At 42.8% G+C, this 25249-nt stretch overlaps 1 protein-coding gene across 3 annotated transcripts in view; it reads left to right on the top strand.

Moving 5' to 3' along the window:
- The window catches only part of Fam178b (family with sequence similarity 178 member B), a 117866-nt gene that overhangs the window by 34197 nt on the left and 58420 nt on the right, over positions 1 to 25249 (top strand). For all 3 annotated transcript variants that reach the window (XM_012951501.2, XM_004669805.2, XM_045148134.1), the window contains one exon: positions 23734 to 23848. In XM_012951501.2, coding sequence (XP_012806955.1) covers positions 23734 to 23848 — 115 coding nt within the window. The remainder of the gene's footprint in view (positions 1 to 23733; positions 23849 to 25249) is intronic.

The following is a 25249-nucleotide window of genomic DNA, read 5'->3' as shown; positions in this document are numbered from 1 at the left end:
TGCCATATAATTTATCCTTTTGTTGTATATGATTCCATGGTATATATAACATTCACGGAGTTTTCAGACCTATTGTCTAATTCCAGAGTGTGTTCGTTATTCCCCAAAGAAATTTTACATCCGTCAAGAATCACTCCTCATTATTTCTTTCTCCCCTGGAAATACCTTCTGTCTCTGAAGATTGGCCTATTATGGATATTTTGTATAAAAAGAATCATACACTCCCTCTCTCTCTCCCTCTCTCTGTCTCTAATAAGTAAAAATAAAATCTTTTTTAAAAAGAAGAATCATACAGCATGTGACTTTTTAAATAAATATTTTTATTTATTTTGAGAAGGAAAGAGAGAGAGTTGGGCACATCAGGGCCACCAGCCACTACAAACAAACTCCAGATTCACGCACCACCATGTGCATCTGGCTTATGTGGGACCTGGAGAGTCAAACTTGGGTCCTTAGGCTTCGCTGGCAAGTGCCTTAACCTCTAAGCCATCTCTCCAGCTCATCATGTGACTTTTATATCCGGCTTCTTTGCAAAATGTTTTCAGGGTTCCTGCATACTATAGTGCATATCAGGACTTTATTTCCTTTCAGTAGCTGATAATATTCCATAGTATGGATTTACCACATTGTACTTAACCTGTTTAATTGATGGAAACTTGGGTACCTTCTGTATTTGGGGTATTATGAATCATTCCATTAATAACATTTGCATACAACTATTTGTGTGGGTATGTATTTTTTAATTTTTATTAGCATTTTCCATAATTATAAAAAAAAATCTCATGTTACTTCCCTCCCCCCCACACACACTTTCCCCTTTGTGGGTATGTGTTTTTGATTCTCTCCAATATATTCTTCGAGGTAGAATTGTGTGGTCACACAGTATCTTTATTGTTTAATTTTGGCTAATGGACAAACCGTTTTCTAAAGTGGCTGTATCATTTTACATTTCCATCAAGAGTATATGAGAGTTCCAGTTTTTCTCATCAAGATTTGCTGGGGCCCATCTTTTTGGTTGTGAAGTTACAACTAGTGTTATAACTCACTAAGGTTTGAACCTGCACCTCCCTGATGGCATGCAGAACATCTTTTTTCAGGTGGCCATTGGCCATGTGTGTGTTTTCTTTTGGTCTGTTTATATGGTTTGCCCATTTTCAGTTGGATTTGTCCTTTTGTTGCTGACTTACAAAAGTTCTTTATGTTTTACATACTGGCCCTTACCAGATGTAATGTGCAATTATCTTTTCTCATTATGAGCTGTGTTTTCGTTTTCTTTTTTATTATTATTTATTTGTTTTAGAGAGTGAGCCAGAGAAAGGATTGGTGTGCCAGGGCCTCATCCACTGAAATTGAACTCCAGACATTTGTGCCACATAGTGGGCATGTGTGACCTTGCACTTGCCTCATGTTTGTGTGTCTGGCTTATGTGGGATCTGGAGAGTCAAACATGGATCCTTAGGCTTTGCAGGCAAGCACCTTAAGTGCCAAGTCATCTCTCTTCCAACTGTTTTCACTTTCTTACTAATATCTTGTAATGAACAAAAGTCATTACTTATTTATTTATTTGACAGGGTCTCATGTAGCCAGTCTAGCTCTTTTTTTTTTCTTTGTTTTTTTGAGGTAGGGTCTCACTCTAGCCCAGGCTGACTTGGAATTCACTATGTAATCTCAGGGTGGCCTCGAACTCCTGGCGATCCTCCTACCTCTGCCTTCCAAGTGCTGGGGTTAAAGGCATGCACCACCACACCTGGCTAGCTTTGTTTTTTGTGTGTACTTTTAAAATATCTTATTAATTTATTTGTAAAGAGAGAGAGAGATAGAAGATAGAGAGAGAATGGGTGCCCTAGGACCTCCAGCTGTTGCAAATAAACTTCAGGTGTATATGCCACTTTGTGCAGCTGGCTTTACATGGGTACTGGGGAATCAAACCTGGGTTGTTAGGCTTTGCAGGCAAGTGCCTTAACTGTTGAGTCATCTCTCCAGCCCTGTTTGGGTTTTTTGTTTTTGTTGTTATCTGTGCTTTTTAAGGCAAGGTCTCACTATAGTCCAGGGCATAATTTACACTATTGAGCCATCTCTCCAGCCCTGTTTGGGTTTTTTGTTGTTATTATTTGTATTTTTCAAGGCAAGATCTCCCTATAGTCCAGGGGTATAATTCACTCTGTAGCCCCAGGCTACCTCAGCCTCCCCAGTGCTGGGATCAAAGGTGTGCACCCTCATGCCCAGATTCCAGGCTGGCTTTGAACTTTATATCCTCTTTGCCTCAGCCTTCCAAGTGCTGAAATTTCAGGTATAAGCCACCATGCCCAGCTCTAGAAGTTTTTACTTGGATTAAGTCCAGTTTAGGTTGTGTGTGTGTATCTGTCTGTCTGTCTTCTGGTATCCAGTTTAGGAAACATTGCATAATCCAAGGTCATGAATGTTTTTTCTAAGAGTTTACTAGTTTTAGGTCACAAATTTAGATCTTTGGATCCATTTTGAATTGATTTGTTTCTGTATGAGATGTATGAAATAGAGATCCAGTTCATTCTTTTTAGCATATAGATACCTAGCTGTACCATTTGTTGAACAAAAGAAACTATTCTTCTCCCCATTGAATTATCTTTGAACCTCGTTGAAAAATCAATTAACTATTACAATAAGGGTTTATTTCTGGACTTTGCATTATTCCTCATTGATGTATATAGATGTCCTTATTCCAATACCCCCAGAATCTTTTTTTAAAATATTCCTATTTATTTGAGAGAAAAAAAACATAAATATGGTAGGGCCTCTTGCTGCCACAAACAAATTCCAGACACATGCACCACTTTATGCATCTGGGAAATCAAACCAGGGTCAGTAGCTTTGCAAGCAAGTGCCTTTAACCGCTGAGCCATCTCCCCAGCTCCAAATTGTTGATTGTAGAAAATTTCAGAATTGGAATGTGCGAGCCCTCTGTTGCAGTCAGGCTCACATTGCTGGTATAAATCATCCTAACGAGAGTTGCTTGTGAAAAAAAAAAAGGTTTATTTTGGCTTACAGACTTGAGGGGAAGCTCCACAATGTTGGGAAAAGGATGGCATAAGCAGAGGCTGAACATCACCTCCTGGCCAACATCAGGTAGACAATAGGAACAGGAAAGTGCACCAAACACTGGCATGGGGAAAATGGCTATCACACTCCAACAATACACTGCCTCCAGAGGCATTAATTTCTAGTTGCCATCAGCTGGGGAACCTAGCATTCAGAGCACATAAGTTTATGAGGGACACCTGACTCAAACCACCACACCCTCCAACTACATTCTTTTAAATTTTGTTTTAGCTATTCAGAGTCTTTTGCATTTCCATAGGAATTTCAGGGTAATTTTAATCAGTTTATGTAACTGGAATTTTGATCATGATTGTCTTGATTGCCAGGTAGTACTGCCATCTGTCTTGGTCTATTTTGTGTTTCTGTAACAGAAAAACCACAGAGCCTGAAAGTTAGAAACAGTGCAGGTTTATTTGGTTTACAGTTCTAGAGGCTGGGAAGTCCAAGTTTAAGGGCCACATCTGGTGAAGACCTTGTTTTTGTGTTATGGCATGGCAGAAAGCATCACACAGTGTGCATGAGAGAAAGGAAAGCAGCTAAAGTTAACTTTTATCAGGAGTCTTCTGCTAAATAATTAATGTTCTCCCACAATAACAGTGTTCATCGTTCATGAGAGCTGTTTCCTATTACCTAGATGATCATCAGTAAAGGTCCCTTCTATCAACACTATGTCATTGAGGATTAGGTTTCCAAAACATGAACCTTGGCAGATACATTAAAACTACAGCACTACCTTAATATTTTCATCTTCTAGTCCATGAACATGGGATATCTTTTCACTTACTTAGATTCTCTTAATGTCATTCAACAATGTTTTGTAGTTTTCATTGTACCTGTTACACTTCTTTTGTTAAATTTATTCCTAAATACTTTACTCTTTTGGTGCTTTTGTAAATCATCTTACTTCCCCTTTTGAATTGTTCAGTTGTGTGCTTACTTGAACCTTATAACCTTGCAGAGATCACTTATTAGCTGTCATCAGCTTTTAATGTTTTGTGGTAAAATTTGGTTTGAATCAGGCCTGGTGGCACATGCCTTTAATCCCAGGACTCAGGAGGCCAAGGTAGAAGGATCACTGTGAATTTGAGGCCACTCTGTGATTACATAGTGAATTCCAGGTCAGCCTGGGGGCTACAGTGAGACCCAACTTTGGGGGAAAAAAATCTTAGAAAACAAACATGTTGTGTGCAACTAACTGCTTTAAAGAAATGACCTCATGTTTGTTTAACAAACATATTTTGACTAGGCTAGTAAGTATAGGTCTGGTCATTAACTCAGCACCCATTGTATCAGATAGGAAGCCATGCTTCTCCCCCACCAGCAAAATAGAGATCTAGGTACCAGAAAGGCAACAAATAGTGAGAAGGCCCCTCCCTATGTGCCTCCAAAACAGTGTTTTTCTTTTTACCTACCCATTCCATTCTCTCCCAGCCTCTATAATACTTGAGTAGGAGAAAGGGAATAAAATAAAATAGAATGACCCTGGCCAGTACATTCTTTGAATACTTGGAAAGTGGGTGAGAATTTCATCTCTTAAGAAAGAGATTCATTCATTGTCATTCTCCAGGATCTTTGGACACTTTGTTCTTCCTCTCCATCCCCATGTGCTCCTCTTTGTTTCTGGTGCTGCAGTTGTTGGGGCTTAGGAACCTACTTGGACATGTATATTTTGTAAGTCATTTCCTTTTTTCTTTTCCTTCTTTTCTTTCTTTTTGGTTTTTTGAGGTAGGGTTTCACTCTAACCCAGGCTGAACTACATAGTCTCAGGCTAGCCTTGAACTCAACGATATAATAAAATAAAAAAATAAAATAATAAATGTAAAATAAAATAATAAATATAAAGTAAAATAAAATAATTTATTTGAAGAGAAAGAGGGAGAGAAAGAGTAGGCGTGCCAGGGCCTTCAGCCACTGCAAACGAACTCCAGACACGTGTGCCCCCTTGTGCATCTGGCTAATGTGGGTCCGGGAGAAACAAACCTGGGTCCTTTGGCTTTCAGGCAAACAAACGCTTTACTGCTAAGCCATCCTTCACCCCCACAATGTGTATGTTTTGATGTGTGTATATCTGTTTGTGTTTCTCTTGCCACATCAGTGTCCATCTGAAATTGCTTCCAGTGAAGGGTTGTTCCCCTAGAAGTTATAACTTCTGTCCCCTGGGCTTCTGGAAAGTCCATAGCCAATACAAAGGGTATCAAATGAGGCTTTCTAGACTACAAGGATCTCCAGAGTGGAGGATCCTGGAAGTGAAGTGAGTCATTGGGGTACATTTACATTTTAGCACATCCTTCTTGAAAATGTTTTTATTTACTTATTTGAAAGAGAGAGATAGACACAGATAGAGTGGGCATGCTAGGGCCTCCAGCCATTTCATACAAACTCCAGACACATGTGCCAGCTTGTGCATCTGGCTTATGTGGGTAGTAGGTAATCAAACCTGGGTCTTAGGCTTCATAGGCAAGTTCCTTAACCACTAAGCAATCTCTCTAGCCATTTTTTTGAAAATATTTATCATCATTATTTATTCATTTGAGAGAGGAAGAGAGAATAGGTACACCAGGGCCTCCACCCACTGTAAATGAACTACAGACACATGCATCACCTTGTGCATCTGGCTTATGCGGATCTTGGGAAATCAAACCTGGGTCCTTTGACTTTGCAGGCAAGTGCCTTAACTACTAAGCCATCTCTCCAGCCCCAAAATATTTTATTTATTTAAGAGATATTGAGAGAGAGAGAGAGAGAGAACATCTTTCTTTAAAGAGCAGCTTTAGCTTGGAGTGGTGGCAGATGCCTTTAATCCAAGCACTCAGGAGGCAGAGGTAGGAGGATTACTGTGAGCTCAAGCCACCCTGAGACTACATAGTTAATTCCAGGTCAGCCTAGGCTAAAGTGAGACCCTACCTCAAAAAACAAAAGATTAAAGGCACTTACTTGTAAAGCCTGATGGCCCAAGTTTAATTCCCAGTACCCATGTAAAAGCCAAATGCACAAAGTGGTGTCTGCATCTGCAGTGACTGGAGGCCCTGGTGTGCCTATTCTCTCTGTCTGTCTCCTATCTCTCTCTCTCTCTCTCTCTCTGCTTTCAAGCAAATAAATAAAAATATTAATAAAACAGAACAAAAATGGAGGTTTGAGAGATTGCTCAGTGGTTAAAAGCACATGCTTACAAAGCCTGGAAGCCCAGGTTTGAATCCTTAGTACCCACATAAAGCCAGATGTACAAGATGGCACATGTACTTGGTGTTCATTTGCAGTGGCAAGAGGTCCTGGTGTGCACATCCCCTCCCCTGCTTCCAAATAAATAAATGAGACCCTAAAAAAAAATTGACAGGGGCTGGGGAGATGGGTCAGTAGTTAAAAGTACTTGTTTGCAAAGCTTGCCAGCCTGGGTTCTGTTCCCCAATACCATGTAAAACCAGATGCACAAAGTGATGCATGCATCTGGAGTTCATTTGCAGTAACAAGAAGCCTTGGCATGCCCATTTTCTCTCTCTCTCTCTTTTTTTTTTCTCTCCTTCTCTTTCCCCCAAGCACAAGTACACAGTTTTTTAAAAAGATAAAAAAGGCCAGGTGTGGTGGCACACACCTTTAAACCAGCACTAGGGAGGCAGAGGTAGGAGGATTGCTGTGAGTTCAAGGCCACCCTGAGAATACAGAGTAAATTCCAGTTCAGCCTGGGCTAGAGTGAGACCCTACCTCATAAAAAGCTAGGGGCTGGAGAGATGGCTTAGTGGATAAGTGCTTGCCTGTGAATCCTAAGGACCCTGGTTCGAGGCTCCATTCTCCAGAACCCACATAAGCCAAATGCACAAGGTGGCACATGCATCTGGAGTTTGTTTGCAGTGGTTGGAGGCCCTGGCATGCCTATTCTCTCTCTCTGCCTCTTTCTTTCTTTCTGTGTTTGTCTATTGCTCTCAAATAAATAAATAAATAAAAATAAACAAAAAAATTTAAAAAGCTAAAGTGCACAATTTACATATTTGATACATATTTTACACATAAAACCATCATCGTAAGCAAGCTAATGAAATATCTGTTCTTACCAAAAAATGTTTCTCCTTGGACTGAGAGATGGCTTAGCAGCTAAGGCACTTATCAGCAAAGCCTAAGGACCCAGGTTCCACATCCTGGTACCCACGTAAGCCAGATGCACAAGGTAGCGTATGCTTTTGGAGTTTGCTTACAGTAGCTGGAGCCCCTGGTGTACCCATTCTTTCTTTATCTGCCTCTTCCTCTCTCTCTCTCTCCCCTCCCTCCCTTTCTCTCTCTCAAATATTTGTTTAAAAAGTTTTTACATGAGCAGGCTGAGATTATTAGGAAGCAGTACCTGGAGAGACGCTCCATCTGCAAAAGTTCTTTCCCACAGCATCCAGGACAGTAGTTCATTGTGACCTGCTCATTGCATTCTCTGATGGCCTCCTTGGTGTTTTGTAATGAATCTCCTCTTGCCTGTAGCAAGCCACTGATCTGCTTTTTGTTTCTGCAGCAGACTAGTTTGCATTTTCTGGAACTCTGTATAAATGGAATCACGCAATAGTTCCCTTTTTTGGAGGGTGATCTGGTTTCTTTCACTCAGCATAATTATTTTGAAATTTACCCATGTTGTTACCTAGCTCACTAGTTTCTTCTCTCCCTCTCCCTCCCTCCCTCTCTCTCTCTCTCTCTCTCTCTCTCATTTTTTCAGTGCTGGGTACTTATCCTAGGGGACTTGCACAATCTATGCTATGCAAATGCAGGTGCTATACCATTGAGCTATATCCCCAGCCCTTTTTTTCTTCTTTAAAACAAGAGTCTCATGTAGGCCAGACTGGCCTTGAACTCTTGATCCTCCTACTTATACTTAATTTTCTTTTCTTTTCTTTCATTTTTGTTTTTTGAGGTAGAGTCGTGCTCTAGCTCAGGCTGACCTAGAATTCACTATGTAGTCTCTGGGTGGCCTTGAACTCATGATGATCTTCCTTCCTCTGTCTCCTGAGTTCTGAATTAAAAGCATGATTCACCATACCTGGCCCCCTAAATAGTTTTTTTTTTTTTTTTTGAAAAAGAGAGAGAGAGAGAGAGAATTGGCATACCAGGGCCTCAGCCACTGCAATAAAACTCCAGATGCTTGTACTACCTAGTGGGCATGTGTGACATTGTGCTTGCCTCATCTTTGTGCATCTGGCTTACTTGGGATCTGGAGAGTCAAACATGGGTCTTTAGGCTTTGCAGGCAAGTACCTTAACTGCTAAGCCATCTCTTCAGCCCACCTCCAGTATTTTTAATGATTGGTATGCACCATAAAAATGTTTAGGACAGGGACTGGAAAGATGGCTCAGAAGTTAAGGCGCTTGCTTACAAAGCCTAACAACCAGGGTTCGATTCCCTAGTACCCATGTAAAGTCAGATGCACAAAGTGGCACATGCATCTGGAGTTCATTTGCAGTGGCTAGAGGTATTGGTGTACCCACTCATCCTCTCTGTCACTGTCTTCTTGCAAATAACTAAAAATAAAAGGTTAGGGCAGGGTGGGGAGATGGCTCAGCAGCTAATGTGCTTGCTTGTAAAGTCTGCTAGCCCAGGTTTGATCCCCCAGTACCTATATAAAAAATCAGATGTACAAAGTGCTACCTGCATCTGAGTTTGTGTGCAGTGCCATGAAGCTCTGCCATGCCCATACTCACTCATTCTCCATCCTCATAAATAAGGAAATAAAAATATGTTTTTAAAAAGTTTGGGATACACACACACACATATATGATGATACCATGATCAAACCTGTTTCTTTATATACTAACCTAAAAAGATTAACTGAAAAATAATGTTTAGGAGCAGGTTGAGGATGTAGCTTAGTGGTAGAGTGCTTACTAAGCATGCATAAGACCCTGGGTTCCATCTCTTAGCACTTTAAAAAAATAAAGGGACTGAGGATGGTGGCACATGTCTTTAATCTCAGCACTTGGAAAGCAGAGGTAGGAGGATCACTGTGAGTTCAAGGCCATCCCAGGACTACAGAGTGAGTTCTAGGTCAGCCTGGGCTAGAGTGAGACCTTACCTCAAAAAACAAAAAACAGGGGGCTGGAGAGATGGCTTAGCAGTTAAGGTGTTTGCCTGTGAAGCCAAAGGACCCAGGCTCAATTCCCCAGGACCCACATAAGCCAGATGCACAAGGAGCACATGTGTCTGGAGTTCGTTTGCAGTGGCTAGAGGCGCTGGTGTGCTCATTCACTCTCTGTCTCTCTTCTCTCTTTATCTGCTTGCCAAAAAAAAAAAAAAAAAAAAAAAAGCAGAAGCTGCCTGGCATGGTGTGATAACTCTATCTCAACAAACCAAAAAACTGGGGGTTGGGGGTTGGAAAGAAGGTTTAGCAGTTAAGGTGTGTGCCTGCAAAAGCTAAGGACCTGGGTTCAGTTCCCCTGTACCCATGTAAAGCCAGATGCACAAGGTAGAACATGCAGTGGTAGAGGCCCTGGTGTGCCCATTCTGTTCCTCTATATATCTCTCTTTCAAACAAATAAATAAAATTATAAATACATATTATGTAAATAATACATATAATAAAAAAGATTTTTCAACTTAGTAGAATGGATATTTGTTTTTTGGTTATGTCCCTATGATTTTTTGATTTCATTAGTATCATAATGATTTCTTTTTCATTTCTAACTTTATTAATTTGGGTATTTTCTTTTGGTTAGCTTCAGGGTTTTATCAGTCTTTTATCCTTCAAAGAACCAACTCTTGTTTCATTGATTCTTGGGATTTTTTTTCTTTTTAATTTTCTTTTTATTTTTTTAAAAATTTTTATTAGCATTTTCCATGATTATAAAAATAATCTCATGGTAATTCCCTCCCCCCCCCACTTTCCTCTTTGAAATTCCATTCTCCATCATATTTCCTCCCCATCACAATCATTGTACTTACATATATACAATATCAACTTATTAAGTACCCTCCTCCCTTCCTTTCTCTTCCCTTTATGTTCTTTTTAATTTTAGAAAGAGCAAGAGAGTTAGAAAGAGAAAGAATTGGTGTGCCAGGGCCTAAGCCATTGCAATTGAATTCCAGATGCTTGTGCCACCTAGTGGGCATGTGCAACCTTGCACTTGTCTCCTTTTCTGTGTCTGGTTTACAGGTGATGTGGAGAATTGAACATGGGTCCTTAGACTTTACAGGCAAGTGCCGTAACTGCTAAGCCATCTCTCCAGCCCTGGATTGGTTTTTTGTTAATTTGTTTCTATTTCATTAATTTCTACCCTGATCTTAAATTATTTCTTTCAGATTTGGCTTATTCTTATTTTTTCTTGTTTTTGTTTTTAATTTAATTTAATTATTTGCAAGGAGAGAGAATGAGTGGGTACACCAGGGCCTTTTGCCACTACAAATGAAATGAAATCTAGATGCATATGCCAATTTGTGTGTCTGGCTTAAGTGAGTGTTGGGAAATTGAACCTGGGTTGTCAGGCTTTGTGAGCAGTACCTTTAACTGCTGACCCATCTCTCTAGTCCCTATTTTTCCTTTTTGGTAAAAAAAAAAAAAAAAAGAAATTATTTATATATTGAGGAAGGGGTGGGTGTACCAGGGTCTCTTGCCACTGAAAACAGAATACCAGACTATTGTGCTACTTTTGTTTCTGTTGTTGTTTTTGAGGTAGGGTCTTATTCTAGCCCAGGCTCACCTGGAACTCACTCTGTAGTCTCAGGGTGGTCTTTAACTCATAGTGATTCCTCCTACCTCTGCCACCTGAGTGCTGGGATTAAAGGTTTGTGCTACCATGCTCAGCTCTTGTGATACTTTTTATATCTGGCTGTATAAGAGTGGCTAGGGGATTGAACCCTGGCAGACCTGCTTTGTAAGTAAATTCCTTTAATTACTGAGCCATATTCTCACCTCACCCCCCACAATTCTTTTTATTTTGGTGGGGAAGGGTTTGGTATTTTTGAGGCAGGGTCTAACTCCATAGTCCCAGGCTAGCCTTGTGATCCTCCTACTTCTGGGCTGATAGTACTTGTCTTTATGGTGAGATGTGTTTCCTTTTTTCCCCCAAATATATATTTATTTATTTGAGAGAGAGAGAGAGGCAGATAGAGAGAATGGTCATGCCAGGGCCTCCAGCTGCTGCAAACTCCAGATGCATGTGCCACCTTGTGTATCTTGCTTATGTGGGTCTGGGGAATCTAACCATGGTCCTTTGGCTTTGCAGGCAAGCACCTTAACCTCAGCCATTTCTCCAGCCTGAGATGTGTTTCTTGAAGCAACTAACAGAAGGATCCTGCCTGTTGATCCATTCTGCTAGTCTGTGTCTTTGATTGGGGAATTGAGATTGTTTATGTTATATGGTACACACCTTTAATCCCAGCACTTGAATTCCAGGCTAGAGCAAGACCCTATCTTGGGGGGGGGGAAGGAAAAAAAGAAAGAATATTTTGTTCATTTTTAAATATTTGATGTTTTCTTAAAATTTATTTTATTTGAGCTGGGCATGGTAGTGCATGCCTTTAATCCCAGCCCTCCAGAGGCAGAGGTAGGAGTTTGAGGCCACCCTGAGACTACATAGTGAATTTCAGGTCAGCCTGAGCTAGACAAAAAGACAAAAAAAAAATTTATTTTATTTGAGAGCGAGAAAGAGGCAGTTAGAGAGACAAATTCCAGATTCATGTGCCACTTGTGCATCTGGTTTACGTGGGTCCTGACAAACACCTTAGGTGTTAAGCCATCTCTCCAGCCCTAGTTCTTTTTTTCTTACTTAGCTACTATGCAAGCATGGTTTATTCTTTCCTATGGTCTCATGAAAGTGTTGCCTTTCTCTTCAATCAAAAGGATTCCTTCCAGCCAGAGAAATGGCTCAGTGGTCAAAGGCCCTTGTTTGTAAAGCCTAATGGCTTGGGTTCCCCAGTACCCATGTAAAGCCAGATGCACAAAGTCATGCATGTATCTGGAGTTTGTTTGCAGTGGCAGGAGGCCCTGGTGCACCTATACACTCTCTCTCTATCTGCCTGTTTTTCTCTGACTCTTTTAGTCTCAAATAAATAAAATTTTAGAAAAAGATTTAAGCTGAGTGTGGTAGTGCATGCCTTTAATTCTAGCACGTGGTAGGCAGAGGTAGGAGGATTGTGGTCAGTTCAAGGCCAGCCTGAGACTACATAGTGAATTCCAGGTCAGCCTGGGGCTAGAGCAAGACTCTAACCTCAAAAAAATTTATTTATTTATTTTATTAATTTATTAATAAAATTATATATTTATAAATATAAATAAATTATAAATATAAAATATATTTCATAAAATAAATAATTTATTGATTTAGTTTATTTCAAATAAAAAACCAGGGCTGGAGAGGTAGCTTAGCAGTTAAAGTGCTTGCCTGCAAAACCAAAGGACCCAGGTTTGATTCCCACGTAATCCAGATGCACAAGGGGGCGCATGCATCTGGAGTTCATTTGCAGTGGCTGGAGGCCCTGGCATTAAAAAAAAAATAAAATAAAAGCCAGCTGTGGTGGCTCACACCTTTTAATCCTAGCACTCGGGAGGCAGAGGCAGGAGGATTGCTTTGAGTTCAAGGCCACCCTGAGACTATATAGTTAATTCCAGGTCAGCCTGGACCAGAGTGAGACCCTACCTTGAAAAAACTACAATAATAATAATAATAATAGTAGTAGTAGTAGTAGTAGTAATAGTAGTAGTAAAATAAACAGAAGGATCCCTTTCAGTACCTTCTGTAGATCTGTCTTAGTGGTCATGAATTCTTTTTTAGCCTGTTTATATCATTGGAAGTTCTTCTTTGTCCTTGTGTTATGACCAGCAGTTCTGCTGAGGACAGTGGTCTGTGTTGGTAAGTGTCTTTCAGAATTTGAAATCATTCTAAGCTCTCTTGGCTTTAGAGTTTCTGTTGAAAAACAGGTCCTGATTCTGATGGGCCTGACTTTATAAGTGACTTGGTGCTTTTCTCTTCTTACTTTCAACATACCTTGTTTGTTCTGTATATTTAGTAGTTTAATTAGAATATGCTGAGGAAAAAGTCTTTCCTGATCTTTTTATTGCTCTAAATTGCCTCCTATATCTGGACTGGCATTTCCCTAACCTTGGGGAAAAATTTTTATTATTTTTGTCAAAAATGTTTAGGTTGAAATTCTTCTATGCCCATAATTCTTAGATTTGATCTTTTCATAGTGTCCAGAATGTCTTAAACATTCTGCTTCTAATTCATTAATTTACTTTTGTCTTTGTTGCACTGTTTCAATTCCTCCACTTAGTCTTTAAACTCAGATAATCTATTTTCAAGGGAGGGTCTCACTCTAGCCCAGGCTGACCTGGAACTCTCTACCCCCAGGATGGCCTCAAATTTACAGTGATCCTCTTACCTCTGCTTCCAGTACTGGGATTACAGGCACATACCACCATTCTGGGCCAGCCTACCTTTTAAAGTGAGAGAAAATCATTTTTATGTAACTTGACCTTGGAAAACTAAGTGTGTGTATATGTTGCACATGTATGTGCCCTCGCTCACAACATTGCTCACTTCCTTATTCTTGTTTAAGCAGGAGTCTCTTAACATCCAACGAAACCATGTGACAGGTAAGAAAGCAATTGCCTAAAATGATTGGACACACATTCTCAAAAGAAGAAATGAAAGAGCCTTAGCCATCAGATAAATGCTAATCAGAAAACCATGTGAGGTCACATACCATGCCATCAGAATGGAAATCAAACAAATGCTGGCAAGGATGTAGGGAAGAAGATTCCTCATACACTGCTGGTAGGCATGTAAACTTTTACAGCAACTAGGGAAGTCAGTATTTAAGTTCCTCAGAAAAAAACTAAAAGCAGGGCTGGAGAGATGGCGTAGCAGTTAAGGCACTTGCCTGCAAAGCCTAATAACCTGATTTCAGTTTCCCAGTACCCACATAAAGCCAGAAGCACAAAACAGCATGTATATCTGAAGTTAATTTGTAGTGCCTGGAGGCCGTGGGGCACCCATTGTCTCTGTCTCTGTCTCTTCTTTCTCTTCTCTCTCTGCCTCAGCATGCAAATAAATAAATAAAATATTTTTAGAAAACTAAAAATTAGGGGTGGAGAGATGGCTTGTGGTTAAGGCACTTGCCTGTGAAGCCTAAGAACCCAGGTTTGACTCCCCAGAACTTATGGAAGCCAGCTCCACATGGTGGCACATGCATCTGGAGTTCATTTGCAGTGGCTAGAAGCCCTGGTGTACCCATTCGCTCTCAAATAAATAAAAAATAAAAAAAAACAAAAATACTAAAAATAGAACTACTATATGATCCAGCTATACCACTCCTGGATATATATATTCAAGGGAATCTAAGTCAACACACTACAGAGATACCCACACATTCATGTTCATGACTGTACTCATCACCACAGCCAAGACACAGAACTAGCCTAGATGCCCATCAACAGTTGAATAGATAAGAAAATGATATACACAGTGGAGTTTTATTTGAGATAAAAGAAAACTGTATCAGGCATGGTGGCACAAGCCTTTAATCCCAGCCCTTGGGAGGCAAAAGGTAGGAGGATTGCTGTGAATTTGAGACCAGCCTGGGACTACAGAATGAGGTCCAAGTTAGCCAGAGCTAGAGTGAGACCATACCTTGAAGAATAAATAAAAATAAAAAAAGAAAGGAATTATGTCACTTGAAGAAAAATGGGTGGAATTAGAGATTATCATGTTAAACTCATTAAGTCAGACACAGACAAATACTCCGTTTTCTCTCACATGTGGAAGCTAGGTTATGCATGTATTCGTGCATATAGATGTATAAAATTACATGATATACATGTATGTAAATGTCATAATAAAAGGCACAATTTTACAATGCATTTATGCTAATGGAAAAAAATACAATTGTCTACGGTTTAGATGTGTTTGATGGGCCCTTAAAAGACTGACTAAAGTCAGGCACAGTGCCGTTACACCTTTAATCACTCCAGGGGCACAGGTAGGAGGATCTCTGTGAGTTTGAGGCCAGCCTGGGAGTAAGACTGAGAACTTACCTCGACCCCCCCCCCCCAAATAAAGCCTTCCTAAACCATGAGATGGCCCCTTGAACATGAGACACATGCTGAGAATGGCAGAGCAGAAGGTCAAAGGCACCTAAGATCCAGGCTTAGTTTTCATCACAGAGACATAAAATTGCAGCTTTTTAAAGCCTCAGTGGTGGGTTTTTGTTTTATTTTAGTCTTTTGTTATTCTAGCAGGTATGAGTGGTTTTGTGGTCTGGCACAATGCAATGCTGTCCTGACTGTTTGGGCCTCAAATGCTCTAGTGTTAGGTGACACTAGACAGTGGTGTACATTACCTAAAGCAAGAGGAAGGAGAGGTAGCTTGGGGACAGCATCACCTACCCTGTGTACAGTCCCATGAGTAAATAGTCCAGAGGCCTGTAGAGACAGCAGTAGAGCATGCAGAATTTGTCACAGTAAAGCAGAGAGGTTTCCAGGGTCATTAAAGAGAGAGTGGTGGCTCAGGGTAAGAAAAAAAAGAGAAAATAGAGCTGGAGAGATGGCTTAGCACTTGAGACACTTGCCTGTGAAGCCTAATTGAAGCCCGGGCTCAATTCCCCAGTACCCACATAGGCCAGATGCACAAGGTGGTACATGTGTATGAAGTTCATTTGCAGAGGCTAGAGGCCCTGGTATGCCCATATTCTCATTCTTTCTTTCTCCCTCCCTCCCTCCACTCTCTCTCTCTCTCTCCCTCTCTTTCTCAAATATATATAAAAAATAAACCTCTGGAGCTGGTGGAAGGACAGAGAAGAAACAAAGAATGTTCCAAATGTGAGCTGGACTTGGTGGTTTGTGCCTATAATATCAGTACTTCAGAGGTTGAGACAGGATGATTGCTGTGAGTTTAAGACAAGGCTAAGCTATATAGTTTTAGGCCAGCCTGTGCTATGAAGTGAAACCATGTCTCAAAAAGAACCAAAAATAGCTTGGTGGATAAAACACTTTCTGTGCAAGTGTGAGGATATAAATTCAGACCCAGAACCCATGCAAAGCTGAATGGAGTAGCACCAGCATCTGTAATTCCAATGTACCTATGACAAGGTGACCTGTGGTAAGGTGGGAGGTAGAGACAGGCGAATACCTCAGAATACCTCAGAAGCTCCTGGGCCAGGTGAATTAACAAGAGATTCTGCCTCGAACAAAATAGAAGGTGAGGACTGACAATGAGGTGGTCCTTTAACCTCCACATGAATGCTGTGACATGCATCTGCCACCCCCCCCCCCCAGTTTTAAAAGAATGTGAGTACATTAGACCTGGAAAAAAGGGGAGAAAAGCTAAGATTCATTGAAGACTCTAGGAGAATCAGTCAGTACCGAGGAGAATGGATGCATCCTGTGCTTACACTGTAGTTTGGTAATGCAATGTTCATGGACTTAAAATATGAACTTAAGGGCTGGGGATGTAGTTCAGGGGTACAGCATGTGCTTAGTATGTGTAAGGTCCTAGGGTCCATCCCCAGAACCACAAGAGAAAAACCAGACTCCCAACTAGATACAGGGCTTTGCTTTTTAATTGAGTACATAAAGTCCTTTAATGACATCTTCTCCCAAGATCAGCGATATAGGAATTCTGGGTATCTTTGAGAACACAGAGCTCTTGGCTGGGCTATAACTCAGGAAGTAAGGGGCCAGACATTAATGGACACAGAAAACTTCCAGAGTCACTGGCCTCCAGGTTCTTGTCTTAAGAATTTTCAAGAATAAAATTCATAGGCCATAAATGGTGAAGTTTATAAAGATTTTATTATATAGCATAAAAGAAGGAAAGGAGCTAGGCATGGTGGTGCTTGGGAAGCAGAGGTAGGAGTATCACTGTGAGTTTGAGGCCAGCCTGGGACTACAGAGTGAATTCCAAGTCAGCCTGGGCTAGAGTGAGACCCTACCTCAAAACAAAACAAAAAAGGAGAGAAGGAAATAAGGCAGAGCTCCTGCTATAAGAGAAGAAGGGGTCCCAATAAATGGGAAAGCCTGCCTGATGATACTGATTGTGGCTTTTTTTTTTTTTTTTTTTTTTTTGGCTGATTGGGGCTTTTATAGGAATTTACTGGATGGGGTCGCTCTGGTCAGTCCAGCATCCCCCAGTTGTCCAGATGCTGCCAGGTTTTCAGGAAAGAGAGTAATCTCATTTTTAAAAAATGTTTTGTTTGAGAAAGTGAGAGAATGGGTGTGCCAGGGCCCCCAGCCATTGCAAACGAACTCCAGATGCGTGCACTACCTTGTGCATTTGGCTTTACATGCGTACTAGGGAATTGAACTGTGCTCTGTAGGCTTTACAGGCAAATGCCTTAACTGCCAAGCCATCTCTTTTAGCCCCTAATTTCATATTAAGTTTCTCTTCTGGGAAAGAATGAGATAAGGAAGTCAGATTCCCCTTGATGTTCCCATCCTCTAGCAAGGTGGAGGCTTTGAGGAATCCTTTAGGGAAGAAAGATAAGAACCAGCTTCCCTCATACAGGATGGAAGACATTTTTCATCTTGAGCCACTAGTAGTTTATTTCCATTGTCGCTGTTAGCTCCAAACTGCCTCACCAGCTGCTTACTTTTACCTTTCATCCTTGTCCTGTGCCTCCCTTAACCTCATTCTACCTCGATGTCCTCACCTCCACCCCACACCACACACTCATGCCAGTGCTCTAGGCTCCTGGATCCCACCTTAGACTCAACTCTTTGAGAGCCTCTTCTGTCACCCTGACCACCCTTCCTTTATGCCATTTAGGCCACATGTTTACTTTTCATATGTACATTGTGTGTCTCCCACCAAACTGCCAGCTCTGAGAGGAGGATTTTTGTCTTTTATTCACTGCAGGGTCCCAAGCTCATTTAGAACAGTGCCCCATTTACACTTAACTGTTGCTGAGTGAATAAACATTTTCAGCGACTGAAGTTAAAGCTAATTGACTAAAGCAAGTGATCTTGAAAGAAGTTATTTAAGTACAAAAGTGCTGAGAGAAGGTTAGTAATTAGAGCTGGGCTGGGAAAGGAGACAGTTTTAGGCCTCCTGTGTATTCTGTGAGCTTTATTCATACTCCATAAAGATTGAGGCTGTCTGGTGGGCACTTTCCTTTTATTTGGGTGGCAGCCTCCTTCTCTTTGTGAAGACTGATGGGGCCCTCTTCTCCTACCCAAGCACTATGAGGTGTCAAAGAATCAGGGCCCAGGAATATGCTACTATTTGTCCCTCCTAGGGCAACCACCCCCACCACTCATTAGATACTTGTCCTGAGATAGAGTAAAAAGAGCCACTGTCCTACCTGTATGGGTTCCAGATGAGAACAAGGGGAGTGGTGGAGGCCTAGAAAGAGGAGTGGGAGTTGGGCCTTGGAGCCAGTGGGCTGGCCAAATGGCTGCCAGAACAGTTGGGATGTGTGGTTTTCCCATTCCATGTCACTTGTGCTAGGAGCACAGTGGTGAAGTAACGATTAATTCCATGGCACAGATGGAAAAGTCACTTTTATTTTAGGCTTGATGCCTTTTTTCCTCTGGAAACATTAGCTCCCCCTTAGGAGAGCCACTGAGGGGTGGGCTGCCTCCAGCCCCAAGCCACTAGACAGAGCCCAGCTGCCCACACTGGCATTTAAAAAGCCTCGGTGCTATCTGGACAGTCACCTAAAATGTATGCTCTGCTTATAGAGAAACTGAGTTAGGGAGCCTGACAGCTCTGAGTCTGGGTTTTCTTCTGTGTCAGCTCTCCAGAAATCCCGCATTGGGACACAGTGCCAAGGAAAAGCTGAGCACATGGCCTACTTAGGCAGCCTTAATTATGGGCTCTGGGTGGCATTTTCCTGTCATCGAGTAACCAAGTTCCAGAGCTGTTGATGGGGACTGATTTATCCAAGGCATCTGGGGCCACACTGTAGTGAGGAACTATCAGGATAGGAAAAGGGATGATGCCCATTGAGGGATGTTACAGTAGATGTGCACCTGTGTGGACCAAGGTGAGGCCAGTCACATCCCCTTTGGGCTTTGAGAGTGCTGCAGGATGTTCCAGCCCAGCTGTGCCTCTCTGAGCCTCACCCTATGTCATTTATTTTCCCCTCTCTGGAAAGTTCATGCACCCACCCACGCGTGTGTGCATGTACGTGCACAGGCCCAGGGAGGCCCTGGTAAACAGTCCTCAGGCACAAGTGGAGTCACATTGTATTTGCAGCCTTCATTCTTCCCAGCTGCTTTGTGAAGCTGGCAAAGGCTCTTACCACTCTTACTTGTTAGGTTGCTGAGAGAGGAAAAAGAAAGAGTTTTTCCTCCTCCAAGAGTCTAATTACTTGTTTGGTGAGTCCCAACCCATATACATTTCTAAAGAGGGTGACACCCAATGCCTGCTGAAGACATGACCTTGGAAGCTTTCAGAGACCCTCCACCTCACCACTGTGTGCTGTCTGCCTCATGGCGGTGGCCAGGGGTGGTGAGACTGCAGGAGCTTCTCCGTGAGTTTAGAAAACTGGTTCTTATGGTGGTCCTTACAGAAGTCTTCTACCCCACATCCTGGACCTGCTCTTCTCTCATGGTGGTCATAGTTGTCCCTCTTTTAGACAGGTGACTTTCCTCTAGCTACCTGTGAAAGTTACCTGGCCTCACCTATTCACCAGCAGTCAGCTCTCCCTCTTCTATTTTTTATTGTTTGAGGCAGGATCTCACTTTAGCCCAGGCTGGCCTGAAACTCAGTCTTCGGCTCACAGTGCTCCGCCTGCCTCAGTCTTCCCAAGTGCTGGGACTAAAGGCCACACCCAGGTTTAGCTCTTCCTTTTTTTATTTTTTTTTTTTTATTTTTGGGGGTAGGGTCTCACTGTGGCCCAGGATGACCTGGAATTAACTATGTATTCTCAAATTCACAGCAATCCTCCTACCTCTGCCTCCTGAGTGCTGGGATTAAAGGCGTGCACCACCACAGCCTGCAGCTCTTCCTTTTTTGAGCAGGCTTGGTACCATTTTGTTGTTTTTGAGACTGACTCACTATGAAGTCTAGGCTATCTTTGAATCTGTGGTAGTGATCCTCCTACCTCTGCCCCCTGAATGGGAATACTGGAGAGCAGCCCCCCCATACACATACACACACTAGCCAGGCTCAAGGACCTTTCACCTGCTTTAGATTTCTGTAGGAATATACTCCACCTGTATTTAGGTGCCTGGCTCCTCTTCCTGTTGCACTGTGAGCTCCCTGGGGATAAGATCTCCACTGGGTCACTTTTCACCTGGTGTGGGACCCTTGCCCCTCCCAGGGCTTTTCATGTGTTTTAGGCCAGTTTATGAGGTTTTAGTTCACTATTTGGCCAAAACTGTAGTTCTCATCTTGAGGCTGCTTATAGCATCCCTCTTCCTTGTGAACTGCTTGGTCACTGCTGTGTTTTGGATTTCCACCATTCAACTGATTCAGTTTCTCCTGTGCCCAGGTTGCTCCTCAGGGTACTGGGAGTGCAGGAAGTGGGTGGCACAGATGTGGCCATTGCCTCTGTATTTTATTATTTATCTTATTTTTATGTTGGGGATTTATTTTATTTTTATTTATATTTATTTATTTGAGAGCAACAGACAGGCAGAGAAAGAGGAAGAGGGGGAGAAAGAGAGAGGGAGAGAGAGAGAGAGAGAATGGGTGTGCCAGGGCCTCCAGCCACTGCACACGAACTCCAGACGCGTGTGCCCCCTTGTGCATCTGGCTAACGTGGGTCCTGGGGAATCAATCCTCGAACCAGGGTCCTTAGGCTTCACAGGCAAGCACTTAACCACTAAGTCATCTCTCCAGCCCAGGATTTATTTTTTTGAGACACAGTTTTACTCTGTAACCCAGACTGGCCTCAAATGCACAACAATCCTGCCTCAGCCTCCAAATGCTGGAATTATGGGTATGAGCCTGCATGATTGGAATTTGTATTCCAATGGGGATGGACAGGCAAGAAGCAAGTAAATTGATAAGCGAATGTAGAGGAATGATACCAGGATGAAGACCTGACCCCTGCCTCCCATAAGGATGTGGGAGCATTCACAGAGCATGTGGGATGGGTGATCTTGATGCAGCCACTTTATGAAGATACACTTCATCACACTGATGCGTTAAAAAAAAACAAAACTTTATTTGTAAGAGACAGAAGAGGGGCAGAGCATGAGCACACTAGAGCCTCTTGTCCCTGCAAATGAAGTCCATATGCATGTGCCACTTTGTGCATTTGGCTTACATGAGTACTGGGGAACTAAACCAGGCAAGTAGGCTTTGCAAGCAAGTTCCTTTAACCACTGAGAATCTCTCCCCAGCCCAACACCCTTTTTTTTCTGTTTATTTTTTATTTATTTGAGAGTGACAGACAAAGAAAGAGGCAGATAGATACAAACTCCAGATGCATGCACCACCTTGTGCATCTGGCTTATGTGGGTCCTGGAGAATCAAGCCTCAACCAGGGTCCTTAGGCTTCACAGGCAAGTGCTTAACAGCTAAGCCATCTCTCCAGCTTTTTTTTTTTTTTTTTTTTAACGTAGGGTCTTATTCTAGCTCAGGTTGACAGTCTCAGGGTGGCCTTGAACTCACGGCAATCCTCCCACCTCTGCCTCCCCAGTGCTGGGATTAAAGGATTGTGCCACACCCGGCTTTTTTTGTTCATTTTTTTTTATTTATTTGAGAGTGACAGACACAGAGAGAAAGACAGATAGAGGGAGAGAGAGAGAATGGGTGCGCCAGGGCTTCCAGCCTCTGCAAACGAACTCCAGACGCGTGCGCCCCCTTGTGCATCTGGCTAACGTGGGACCTGGGGAACCGAGCCTCGAACCGGGGTCCTTAGGCTTCACAGGCAAGCGCTTAACCGCTAAGCCATCTCTCCAGCCCCACACCCGGCTTTTTTAAATTAGTTATGTATACAGTGTATACAGTCATACTGGTACCATCGTTAGCCTCCTTCCTGTCCTCCCTCCCCCCCCCTCCGCAGGAACCCTCATCGTTGGGGAATATGGGTCGTGCATTGTGGGGTTAGCCATCACTTATGGGAAAGAGACAATGTGTATGTGCAAAATGACCCAATATGTGGCTCTAACAATCTTTCTGCCCTCTCTTCCACAAACTTCTCTGAGCCATATTGGGTTTGTTGTAGGTCTACTTAAGTGATGAGGTCTTGGGAGCCTCTATCTCTCTGGATACCTGGTTTGGTAGGAGTTAAGTGTTCTCTGTGTCTTGTCTCCTTCACCCTTGTGCTGGTACCAGGTTCACCAAAAAAGCAGTACTCTTGCTCATTTCCCCAATTACTCTTGGTTTCAGCTGGGGCCCTGTTGAGGTGCAATGGTCTGAGTCTCTCCTTAGGATCTGCGTCCATCTTTCCTTCCCCGGGAAGGTATGGCCTGGTTAGGCAGAAGCCATCTTGACTGGAAGTCCCCAACACACCTTTTTATGAGAGAGAGAAAGAGGCAGATAGAGGATGGGTGTGCCAAGGCCTTTAGCCACTGCAAATGAACTCCAGATGCATGCACCACTTTGCATATCTGGCTTTACAAGCATACTGGAGAATTGAATCTAGGTCCTTAGGCTTTGCAGGCAAACACCTTAACAAAAACACTATCTCTTCAACCCCCAACACTTAATTTTTAAATTTTATTTATTTACTACAGAGAAAGAGAAGGGGTGCACTATGGCCTCTAGCCACTGCAGACAAACTCCAGATGCATGGTGCCACCATGTGCATCTGACTTACATGGGTTCTGGAGAATTGAACCTGGGTCCTTAGGCTTCACAGGCAGTTGTCTTAACTGCTAAGCTATCCCTCCAGCTCTAAATTCTTTTTTTAATTTGAGAAAGAGATAGTACCAGGACCTCCTGCTAATGCAGAGGAACTCCAGACATTCATGTGCCACTTTGTGCATCTGGCTTTACATGGATACTGGGAAATTGAACCCAAGCAGCAGAATTTGCAAGAAACATGTGCCTTTAACCACTAACCCATCTCCCCAGTATCAATGTTTTGGTTTCATTTTTCTTTTCTCCGAGTTATGAACATGTCCTTAAAAGGTCTGACAGAAGAAGCTCTGAGGTCACAATTTTTCCCCTTTGTCGATGTGGGCAGGAGAGACAAGACCTGCTTCTAACAGGGACAGGCCCAGGGAGCACCTAGAACACTCAGCAAGAATGTCAGTGGAGTAGCAGTGAACCCTTTGTGACAGAGTACCTGAGGGTATGCTGCAGCTGGTGCTGAGTAGGCCAAGGCAGTCTCACTTGGCTATGTGTAGCTGGGCCTAGTTGCTACCTGGTGAGGGTCTAGCATAGTTATCCTTAAGCCCTTGTGCTTCAAAGCAGCCATATCTTAAGAACCAAACAAAAGAATGTCCTCTGTCCATTGTTCCCAAAGCACCAGCACATATCTGAAAAAGCCAAACTGCTAGTTGCTAGTTGCTGCTGCTGCCATTTTTATTTTTTATTTTTTTTTGAGGCAGGGACTCATCCTTGCCCAGGCAGTCCTTGCATGTAAAGCGATCTTCTTACCTTAACCTCCTGAGTGCTAGGATTAGAGGTGTGAGCTGCTATGTACGGCTGGTGGTTTCATTTCTATACACAACATCGTAATACCCCTGGTGCCATAGAAGGCAGAAACAGCTTACCTCCAGCTGGGGATTGTCGAAGCCAGAAAGGCAGAAGTGCATCCTGTCCTCTTTTCCCCCATTTAATTCTGCCCTCTTTGGCCTCCCAGATGAAGACATGTGTTTGTGGTGCCCGTCACTGGAAGAGATCAAGGAGGTCTTCCATAGCTTAGGAGCCTATGACCCTCTCCTGTATCCACAACAGCCCTTCCAACAGAGTGACAGGTATGTACCTCCCCTTTCTCACTGCTGCCTTCTCTCTTTGGTTCAATAGTTACTAGAATCTATCCCATAACAGGAACTATAGCACAAGGACAGGTGTCACTCTACAAATGGCAAGTGAATTCCTGGGCTGAAGAGCACTGAAAAAAAACATAGTGAATGAGGCTTGAGGCTTCATTTAATGCCTGTTTCTGCCACTTACTCAGACTGTGTGACTCCCACCTCTTCGATAGAACCCAGACTTCTCAGGCTAGTTGTCACTTCCTGAGCAGGTTCCTGTCTCTCCAAGGATTGTGTTTGGCTGACTACCCAATAGCAGCTCCTGGACAGCAGGCACAGTGTTACATGCAATTTCCACAGTGCTCAATTCTGTTTTGCAAGAGTCTCTTTTGTGCCTGGGTTGGGCTTGGTGATGGTTGTGTATAGTGCTGCTGATTATACATGCCTGGCCCTGCCCTCTAGGGACAGAGCCATGCAATATGTAAATGAGTGTTGTTGGGTAGGTAGCAACTAGACAGAGGTTATAAAATGTCATATAGGGATAGGGCAAGGGTTCAGTTGTAAACTGCTTGCCACGCAACTGTGAGGGCCTGAATTAGGATCCTCAGTACCAATGTAAATGTCTGGTGTAACAGCGTGGGCCTGTAATTCCAATACATAGGAGGCAGAGACAGGAGGATCCCTGGAGCAAGCTGACTAGCCAAATCAGTGAGCTCTGAGTTCAGTGTCAGACCCTGTCTCAATAAATATAGTTGAGGAAGACCCGACATTAACCTTTGGCTTCCAAATGCATGCACATATATGTGCCCACATATACACATGGAAAAGAAGTCATATAATTTTATTCTCCAAATCATACCACATGCCTAATTCTTTGAGATGCTTCCCCACCCCTTGCATTCCGCTGGCAGTCCCTCTGCCCAGGCATTGCAGGGACCCTTTCTCTTAGAAACTGGCTGCCGGATGTTTCTCTGCAGGGAAAGCTGGAGCTTTCTTAAGAACCTGTTCCACTACTGTGTTTAGTAATTGTCTGCCAAACCCAACCACACTTGGCTCTGCTATAAATACCCCATGCATGTGCCAGCCTGCCATGCTCTTGCCCCTTTCCCTTCTGGAGTGTAGTGCTGGCTCTCCATGTCTGCTATAATAAGCCATTTGCTGTTTCTTAGCACACTCCAGTCTTTAACGAGTGGGGGCAATTCAAAATTTACACTAGGAAAAACAAAGCACACCAGGGGAAGGACTTGGTGGAGGGGATCAGAAGAGCCACTTGTGACACACAGGCTCTGGAGGAGCACAGGAACCCACCTAGGAAGATGGCACTGGAGATTCCCACCTAGGTTACTTGTAGCTCTGCAAACAATCACCTCCTGCTACCTTTCCTTTCCCAGTTCTTCCAGGAAC

Source organism: Jaculus jaculus, chromosome 4 (assembly GCF_020740685.1).
Source record: "Jaculus jaculus isolate mJacJac1 chromosome 4, mJacJac1.mat.Y.cur, whole genome shotgun sequence".
NCBI classification, from domain to species: Eukaryota; Metazoa; Chordata; class Mammalia; order Rodentia; family Dipodidae; genus Jaculus; species Jaculus jaculus.
This window is presented reverse-complemented; position numbering and strand designations above follow the sequence as displayed.